Source organism: Armigeres subalbatus, chromosome 3 (assembly GCF_024139115.2).
Source record: "Armigeres subalbatus isolate Guangzhou_Male chromosome 3, GZ_Asu_2, whole genome shotgun sequence".
Lineage (NCBI taxonomy): Eukaryota > Metazoa > Arthropoda > Insecta > Diptera > Culicidae > Armigeres > Armigeres subalbatus.
The window spans coordinates 422,645,483-422,655,722 of NC_085141.1; the positions used below are offsets into that span (position 1 = coordinate 422,645,483).

Genomic DNA, 10,240 nt, shown 5'->3' on the forward strand with positions numbered 1-10,240 from the left:
AGATATAACAGATGAATGATTGAATAATTGAAAATGTTGGCTTTCTTGATTGTTGGTGTTGTGTAACCTGCGAGTTACAATTAATTCGTTTTGTTTAGTCTTGACTGGCTATCCACTATGCTTTTGTTTTTGTTTCAATGGCAACATGCACCACCACTGTAGATTTGTAAATATTTTATTTAGTTTGTTTTTCAATTAAAGTTTGTTTAGATTTTGTTGTTTAGCTTTTTGTTTTGTTGCTTATAAATTATAGTGCCCGAAGTTAGATTTTAAAATAAAGTTAGCGCCAGAGCTCCTTCCGTAGGCTAAAAAGCGACATCAACATAAACAGCATAACACAACAGTCGAGCACGCACTATGGGGCGGCTCCCTACAAAGTGGTGGCCAATAATATTTTTTTGGTTTTTCCGCATATTCTGATAGTATTCTAGTAAGTTCTGCATAAAATTAGTCATATCTATGTATTGTCATCGCATCCGGAAAGTGTAACTAGTATTTAACCCAGTAATGAGCTACGTATTCCTGAACAATAAACTTGAACGTTTGTTTTTAATTTTAGGAACAGTTCAAATGCAAATCAAAACTAGAATATGTTTGCTGTGTCTAAGATTAAATATGAGAGATGCAAGCCCTCTCCCTCCTAGCCAAGATCTGACCCCCCCTTCATTTTTTAAAATATGTTGTATAATAAAATTGTTTTATCAATCAGATATTTTGGTGAAGAATTACCAAACCTCCCCCTCCCCCCACACACTTATCTACATCCCTCCCCCTCCTTTCTGGAAATATTTTATTCCGTACATTATAAATCATTCATACTAGTTGAAACGATTATTCTTTAATATGTTTCCATTATTTTTACTGGACACATTACAATAACTTAAATAAGTTGATGATTTGTCTCTATTGTTTATACTGCAAGGATGAATATAATCTTCTAGGGGTCGTACACTTATTACGTAAGCAATTTTTCTGGGTTTTTCGACCCCCCCTCCCCCCTTGTAAGATTTTTTTCATACAAATGATTTTTTATTTATATGGAGCGTAAGATATTGACCGACCCCCCCTCCCCCCATAAGTGCTTACGTAATATGTGTACAGCCCCCTATCTATCTATATAATAAAAATGAAATGGTCTGTGTTCGTATCCGCATAACTCAAAAACGACTGGATGGATTGTCTTTATTCCTTCAGCAGTTACATTCGTAATAGTTTCCGACGGGTTTATATGATATTTCCTCTGTGGAAAATCATTAGTTAAGTTGAGTAAATCATGAAATACTAAAATGAAGATTTGTATGGAAATTTCCCATGGGCAGTTCACAGCGCGCATTTCCGCTTACTATGCAGGACAACGTCTGCCGGGTCAACTAGTCTTCTTCTTATATATAAAAATGAAATGGTCTGTGTTCGTATCCGCATAACTCGAAAACGGTTGGATGGATTTTCTTCATTTCTTCAGCAAATATGTTCATTATCGTTTCCGACGGGTTTATATGATAGTTCCTCATGCGAAAATCGAGAGAAAAGTTGAGTAAATCATGGAAAACTAAAACCAAGATTCGTATGCAATTTTGCATGGGCAGTTAAGAAGGTGTATTTTCGCCTACTATGCAGGACAACGTCTGCCGGGTCGACTAGTCTATATAATAAAAATGAAATGGTCTGTGTTCGTATCCGCATAACTCAAAAACGGCTGGACGGATCTTCTTCATTCCTTCAGCAGTTAGTTCGTTATAGTTTCCGACGGGTTTATATGATATTTCCCAATGTGAAAATCATAAGCAAAGTTGAGTAAATCGTAAAAAACTAAAATTAAGAATCGTGTGGAAATTTCGCATGGGAAGTTCACAAGGCGCATTTTCGCCTACTATGCAGGACAACGTCTGCCGGGTCGACTAGTACAAAATAAAACTTGGTGAGCGTGAGGCGCAACCGTTGGTGAAGAGATGTGGCCTCGATCCGAGTATTGTGGCGTCAAATTGTTGATTTAGTGTTATTTGTTTAGATGAATTCAAAACAAATTAATGAAATCATAATTTCCATTGATAAATTTTCACTCTGCTGCTTCTTCAGCTAACCTACCAAAAAGAGCCGGCAAATGGATTATTATGCTTCCAGCGTGAGCGAGTACTTTATGCACTGTTGCTGGGATTTTATATCAATCATACAAATTAATACACCCTATTCCGTGTAAAGATTTTAATAAAATAAACTTTTATTTAGCTTTCGGCTGATTTGTTACGGGCTGTTTTGTTATTATTATTATTGTCTTCATTTTAAAGTGTATTTCTGGATTTATTGATCGAGTCAGCTAAAATATATATAAAATGTATATCGTGTTAATCATCGTGCAATGTTCTGTGGAATTGTTCTGTAGCATACCAACAGCCTTTTTTGCAATTCTGAGCCCAATCGAGCAATCAGAACCAATTTCCAGATCGAATGAGTGTCGTAGGTGTATTTTCCTATATATTTTGGTTGAAATCCCCATACAAACTTCAAATCAAATGTGCCAGCTTATGCAACAAGCGATTGAGCTGAAATTTTTAGAGATTGATTTTCTCATCAAAAGACACAATCCTGGGGGGTGCCTCGTGGAATTCGACATCATTTTTTCTCCCCATACTAAGCTGGACCCAGAATAATGTGGATTTTGTACAGCAGAATACTACAGTAGAACTCGGCACAGTAGCGGTTATGTATACAAATAAAGAAAGGAATTAAAAAATATCTGTCCTATTTTTAAAACTTCTCTGCATTGTTTTAGTAATACATTTTATTGATTACAAAGTTTACAGCAACAAGTTCGGTATATCCAGATGTGCGAGGTGACCGATTCTCTTCAGGAATGGATTGACTTCACATGCGTAAGCAAATCCTTTCGCGAAATTTCTCCTATCCCAGTCGATCCAGCTAACCTTGTCACCGATATCCTCGCAGAACAGATAATTCTCTTCGATCTGCTCCATTGAGGTTATGTGGATATCGTTCACTCCCACTAGTGCGATACCAGCGTTGTTCCTTTCGTCATGCAATACTTTGTAGAAGATCCTTGGCGCTGGCAAACGTTGGACTCCATTCGGTTCATAGTCTAAATAGATTGGTTGCTGATCGCCATTCACATCGGTCTGAGTATGGGCTCCGTACGTGCCTCCGTAGACGGTGAGGTGAAGGTTCCGGACACCAAGTAAGACGCGAACCTGCTCTTCAATGCGCAGCCAGTTTCCATCGTTGAAATTTTGCCATTGCGGAGCAGCTACTAAAAACCAGAACGTGGCGTTCTGGTGGGTGCCATATATGAAGTCTGCGCGGGCAGCGATGTGACCTCGAGCCATGTAAACTCCCGAATTGGTATCACGAACAAGGTTATCAGCAAGTTCTTGGGACTGTAGGATTTCAGCGATAGTTTCTCGTTGTTTGTTGGCAGTGTAGAGGTAGTTGGCCTGAATTCCTGGATGGAAATCACCTTGGTACCAATTAGGTCGTGGATTGCCAGACTGATGCCCAGCATTGGCAGGACCCATTTCATGTTTGATCCAGTGGTTCTCGAAGGTCTCTTCATTGTGGCAGATGCTCATGATTTTGGGGAAACGGGATCCGACGTAAAATCCGATTTCGATGATCGACGCATTTTCCTCGCATGGTTCATACGTCCGTCGACCACTGCTATAGAAAAGTTGTCTGCACGAGAAGTCACTGAATTGGTACATAGTGCTTTTGAAGTTGAAAATCGTATCTATGACACAGGATACGGTGATCGTGTTTGTGTCTGGTGCCAAGTTGAACCCATTGCTGCAGGCGAGTTCTACAGTTTCGCCGGGATTGAACTCCAACAGCCTATTACCTGACGCTGGGTAACGGAACTCTTCTGTTCCAGGAATGAGGATCAAAGGCTGCGGGCTTGGCAGCTGGTTGTTGATGTTGAGCGAACACACGGGAGCTATAAATTAGAGATGATTTTCTTTTCTTCAATTTTTAACCAAATTCAGTTGAAGAAATTCGTACCAAATCTCTCATTATCATTTATCGTCAAAGGTATTTCTCTAGATTCACAAAAAATTCCGAAGAATAATAAAAATGACACAATCGACAAGAAACTATCCATCTCTTTGACACTCCCCCAACAGAGATGATTGACCACAGAAATAGCAAAAACCAGACCCACCGGTGCGGTGATTGCTTTTATATCAACTTCCGAGCAGATTAGAAATCAATTTCCAACAAATTGGCAATGTCTGCTACTGATTATGATGCGATAACGTGACGGCATCTTTTCGCGGAAAACCCTGAACAAGTTTACCATGGTTTGTCTGGAGCATGACCACCAGTGGTGACTTTTAAGTTTTATGATGGGTGGATAAAATTATCAAACATAAATTTGATTCAACTTGACTTTAAATATTATTTACCGGAATCTGGTTACATATAGTTATCAATTACGTGAACCAAACTGAACATTTTAATGCTAAATTAAGTATTGCAAGCGTGATATGAGAAGTCTGATATTACATGCTGATTGATATAAATTGATAACTGGAATAAAACACATAATAATAAGAAAGCAAGCATTATTGGCGTGATGTACTGCACATGCCTATAAATCAATGTCCAATCAATCCATGCAATCTCAAGGCTATTATGATACACTAGCGATATACTTTTTGAAATATCGTCTTATTTTTCTTTTGATTGAGCATCAAGTTCGAAAAGGCCTGTATCGCAAATTATATACCCGGCTTTCTCTTGATTGTTCTTTGAACTTTTCACTTTAAACTGCGCTTCGTTACAGAAGTCCATAATTTGTTCAAGTAGTTTGAATTTGTTTGTTGTTCTGGCGTTTCGGAGAATTTCCGTCAAATTTCGAAAACGTCCCCATCAAAGCCATTTTCACTTCTTAGCGTTCCAAACTTTGGGCAATGCAGTACTAAGTGTTCAGCACTTCCTGCTTCATCACACATGTCATAACTGCGGTCTTCGACAATCTTCATTTTGTGCTTACAGTAGTTGAGCTGTGACCACTGATTAGTCTATTCGAGAGTCGGATTCCTTTGCCAATGGTGAATATTCAAATTTCTTAATAACAGCGTGAAAAATACAGCTTAATTTCACTAAAGAGAGCGAACCGTCCCAATCCATCACACTAACTGGAGTCCCATCCACACTTCGCATGGATAATTTACACACATCACGATGACGCCTTGGTCGAATTTCACATTGTTTTTTTTTGTGAGACATGCACATACAAACTCGAACTGTCAAAGTCCCTCCGGACTGCCATGATGGCAATCGTGTCCAGAATGTATCGCAAGGAATCATACTTATTTGGAGGATATTCATCTTTGTTTGGAAGGAACAAAAGATCGAAAAGAGGAAAAGTCCGAAGGGGACAAAAGGTCGAAAAGAGCAAAAGTCCGAAGGGGACAAAAGGTAGAAAAGAAAGAAGGAAAAAGGAAGAGGAAGGGAGAAGAAAGAAGGACCAAGAAAGAAAGAAGGAGTAAAAAAGAAGGAGCAGGAAGGGAGAAGACAAAAGGAATAAGGCAGAAGGAGGGAGGAAGAAGAAAGATGGAAGAAGTAAGAAGGACGAAGCAAGAAGGGAGAATGGAGAAGGTAAAAGGTTGAAGGAATAAGGAAAATGAAAAAAGCAAAAAGAAAAAAAAGAAAAGGAAGAAGAGACAAGGAAGAACGAAGAAGGAAGAAGATAGATTGAAAAATGAGGAAAAAGAAGGGAGAATAAAGAACGAAGAAGAAGAAATAGCGAGGGATAAGAGGGAAAGGGAAGAAAAAAGAAGTAAAAAAGGAAGAAAGAATAAGGAGGAAAGAGGAGGGGAGGAGACAGAAGGAATAAGAAAAAAGGAATAAGAAGAAGGAAGAGGGAAGGAGCAAGAAAGATGAAGGAGGAAGGAAGCAGGAAGAAGGAAGAAGGAAGAATGAAGAAAGAGGATGGGAGAAGAGAGAAGGAAGAATAATGAAGGGATGAGAGAGGAGGAAGACGAAAAAAGGAAGAAGGAAAAAGGGAAATGGAAGATAAAGAAGGAAAAAGCAAGAAGCAAGAAGGGAGAAAGGGAAGTAAGGATTCCTCCTTACTTCCTAGGAAGGGGGAAGACGGAAGAAGAAAACAAGAAAAAATATGAAGGTAGAAGAAAAAGAGAAAAAGAAGAAGAAGGGAAAAGGAAGAAATAGGAGGTCCCCTTCAACTTTATTTCCTCTTTCGACGTTTCGTCCTTCCGATATTTTGTCCCTATCGACCTTTTGTTCTTTTCGACTATTTTTCTCTTCGAACATTTGTCTTTCGACCTTTTGTCACTAGATTTTTTGTCCCTTCTACCTTTTGTCTTTCGACCTTTTGTCCCTTAAGCTTGAAGCGTCTGGCATCACTGCTGGCTAGCTGCGTTTCACTTCGATTGCAATTTTTATTGTTTTTTGTGTGTTCAATTTGCTTTTAATCCGTCATTTTTGTATTTGTGCGTTGTTTATGTATAATCCTTCAAACCGGCCCATTGAAATATAGTGTTCTCACATTTCATCAGAATGGAGAATAATTGTGCCAAATGTATCCATAACCGGCATTGACAGTCTTTCTTGTCGTGGATGCTGTGGAAACGTGTTTCATATTAATTGTTCTGGAGATTCAATACTTCACGACTCACCGAAAGAACCTTTATTGGATGTGCAATAAATGTCCAGATCTCTTTGGGAATTGACATATCCGCTCCATTACAAACTACGCCAACAGAAAATCTCCTCTAGCATCGCTTACTGATGCTATTAATAGATAGCAGACGGAAGTGAAAAATATTTCGGAAAAACCAGTGACGTCGATGCAATCCTCAAAATGTAATCGATGGCCGCTGTGAATGAACACGTGCTGCTGAACGACCACGCAATTTGGAATCTTCAACACGCGTCGCAGAGTACCAATGTGCTTCAAAGCAGCTCAACCAAAATGTGATCCTTGTACCCGTCAGCGCCAAACCTGCAAATCAATGTTGGCTCTATTTGTCCTGCATAAAACCCTTAATATTTCTGAAAATTCTGAGTCACTTGAAAGCTCATCTTGAAAGCTCATCTAAGATTCTTCGAGTCTACTACCAGAATGTGCGTGGACTAAGGACCAAAATTGACACCTTCTTTTTGTCTATGCCGGAGGCAGCGTACGATCTGATTGTTTTGACAGAAATCTGGATTGACGACCGTATTTACTCTACACAACTTTTCTGTTCACTCTACACCGTCTTCAGGACCGAGCGATCCAAGTCACGCGGTTGAGGAGTATTGATAGCTGTCTCAAATAAGATGGCCAGCTATTTCATCCAGGCGCCCATCTCCCAAACGCTAGAGCAGATGTGGCTGTGGGTTGTTGTTGAAATTCCTTAAAAACACTGAGTATCGGTGTAGTTTACCTGCCTTTCGACCGAAAGAACAATTGCACGATTATCAACTCGCACATCGAATCGCTGAGATCGATCTCATCCCGAATAGGCTTCCAGCCCAGTCCCCTGATTTTCTGTTGGGGACCTATAATTAGGCAGGTCTTCTTTGGTGCTTTCCCAAAAATGGTGCGCCTTTCATCGACCCATCCAAATTAAAACCCACTTGAATCGCGACGATCGACTTCGCCTATAGTGTTTGAACAGTCTCCTGAGAACTATTCATTGGATTTTCGCCGGACCTACTACATTGCACTGAGCAACGCACTTTCTGAAATTGATTGGCAAATTATTGATACATCCAATCATAACAACGACGCGGTGGAGTACTTCTGTAACAAGGTAGAAAAGGCTATTTTTTATATGACCCAAGCTCGCAGACCTCCTCAAAAACCGTCACTCTCGTTTACGAATGCTGAAGCGAGAACGATAAGCTGCTCTCTTATTATTATAAACGACTATTCAATGTTGCTAGCCAGCGATTGCGCAACTAACTATAACCGTTTCTTGTACAATCGACACGTGAAACGAATGGAAGCTAGCCTCCGTGTTAATTCCAAGAGATTCTGGCCATTCGTGAACGACAAGAGGAAACAAATAGGACAATGTTTCTAGAACCAACATTGGAGACTAATAGTGCGCTTGTTCAAGCAAAAATAGTCTTCTTCAGCTTTTTTTTTGTTCTTGAAATGCTTTATTTACAGATTCAGGTGTACATGGTCAAGTAACTTCTCAGGGATTCATTGCTTTTATTATTATGTGTAACTTCTAAATTGTATATTATGTACCTAACGAAAATTTTCAAGGTTCTACCTTTTACTGTTCTATTACAATTTATTGTAGTATAGTGGAGGTCTTCGAAACTAATATTATTATGCTGGATAATCATACTGATGTTCATTATTGTTGTCTGCCATAAGTTAGTTATTACGGACATTCGGCAAACTTATGCTTCAGTGTTTCTACTTGCCCACATAGCTGACAATTTGGATTGTCCCTTCTCTCCTGCCGAAAGAACAGCTCATTATGGTTTAGTTTTCCATGGACCAGAAGAAAATATATAGACTTTTCATCAGATGACACACAGCTTTCCAGTTTCGCGTGTATCGCGTTGTAACTGCAACGGGGGGCAGTTGGTTTAGGAGATGGTTATAGATGGTGTTGGATACTGGATTTAAAACAAGATGTCCCGGTAGATCGTCCAAAATCGGTTTAATTATTTTAAGATGCAGAAGATCCGCGGGAATCTGGGGCATTTGCATATACTGTGCTAATGCCGGTGTCACGTCCAGTGTTTTCAGATATCGGTTGACTAAAAGCACTTTTGTTTTTAGATCCGGAGAATGTAGTCTCAAGCTTCTTTTTAATTTCAACCTGGAAACGTCTATCATCTTGTACACCAAAAGCGGACGATGCATTCATAGCAGACCGTTCACGTGTCGATACACTTTTTCCCAGTTCAAGGCTACAGTATCCTTCAAATTGTTTTTGAAAATCACGCCAAGAACTTGGATTGCTTCTTTCTTGATTATACCATCCCAGTTTGGAAGTGGTGCCCCGATGTTCATTGGCTCCGTCTTTCGCATGTTCAGTTTTGCCCCTGCTGCTGCACCAAAACGTTCGAAGCAGTCCAAAATCCGTTGAATTTTTGATGAACAGCGCACAATGATCGTAACGTCATCTGTATATGCAATTACACATTCTCCTGGTTCATTACATATTTCCGCCAAGGCATCTAGAAGTGGTTGGAGATACAACATGATCCGACTATTCCCATCATGATTTTCAGCCAGTACTCTCCTAGGGTGAAAAAGTTCGTCTTCTACAACCTCTTCTTCGTCGAAAAGGTTTCGGTAATGCTCTGGAATCTGTTGATGTATTTCTACTGGCTCCGTAACTCGCTGTTGATTCACCTCCAATGTTGTGATACTCGTGCCCGTCTCCTGTTTTCTTGCTCCGTAATTTGAAAAATAAATACATCTTCGCCTCCCAGGAACGCAACACTTTGTTTTCTCCTCGAATCAGTAAAACGTTTTTGTTGCTGCAGCATAATAGCTTTGATCCTGTTTATTTATTTTTATTTATATATATTTATAATCTATTTTTATTTTATTTCGGTTGTGCACTCTTGTTCCCTATGCCGCTCAAAAGCACGATTCAAACACATATAGTAGAAGGCCATGGTGTTGTTTAATGTTTGCAATGCGTTAGAGTTTTTCCAGCGATAAAAAGATGCTATTTATACACTGGTGGAAATAAGTATAAAGACAAGCTCGGTTTCCATATAAAAAGGCCATATTTGGAAGTCAATATCTCGATTCTTAGCGATTCGATTGGGCTGATTTTTTGCCAACAAGCCTAAAATGACTTGAAGTTTTATTCAATGATAGCTACATTTATGCATATATTCTGGTTATACGCGTTTCTGTTGGAAATAATTATAAAGACAGTTCCGTTGTATGGAGCTCCATATAAAAAAGTGGTGTCTTTATAATTATTTCCAGATTTTGAGGTCAAAATCAACAGAGATGTATACAATTTACTCAAAGATCGAAAGTTCAAGTTAAAAACAAGTGCCTAGTAAAATTTCAGCCAAATCGAATCGCTACGAATCGAGATATCGATCCTCAATCATGATGAAAATGTATGAAAATCATGCTTGTCTTTATACTTATTTCCGGCGGTATATATAAGTATAATTCGGCATAGTATTTAAGTCACCCATAGTCCGTTGAGTTACTTGCCTTGATGATCGTCGTGCTCTCATGTTGTCCAGTAACTCGTCGTCCGAGATCTCCATCGAAGGCTTC

The 10,240-nt window shown here is 39.3% G+C and overlaps 1 protein-coding gene across 1 annotated transcript; it reads right to left on the reverse strand.

Annotated features, from left to right (window-relative positions):
• Nucleotides 1-2,702: 2,702 nt before the first annotated feature.
• Nucleotides 2,703-4,126, reverse strand: LOC134224356 (uncharacterized). The gene is made up of 2 exons (XM_062703682.1): nucleotides 4,009-4,126; nucleotides 2,703-3,943 (listed from the first exon to the last, which is right to left on the reverse strand). The coding sequence occupies exons 1-2, from the start codon at nucleotides 4,106-4,108 to the stop codon at nucleotides 2,796-2,798; spliced, it is 1,248 nt and encodes a 415-aa protein (XP_062559666.1). The 5' UTR covers nucleotides 4,109-4,126; the 3' UTR covers nucleotides 2,703-2,795.
• Between the last annotated feature and the right edge of the window lie 6,114 nt (nucleotides 4,127-10,240).

Excerpts from the sequence above, each read along its gene's own strand:
- LOC134224356 (XM_062703682.1), bottom strand. The coding sequence starts at position 4,108 with ATGGATAGTTTCTTGTCGATTGTGTCATTTTTATTATTCTTCGGAATT. Across the intron at positions 3,944-4,008 it reads AAATGATAATGAGAGATTTG|CTCCCGTGTGTTCGCTCAAC; the intron begins GTACGAATTTCT and ends TCTAATTTATAG.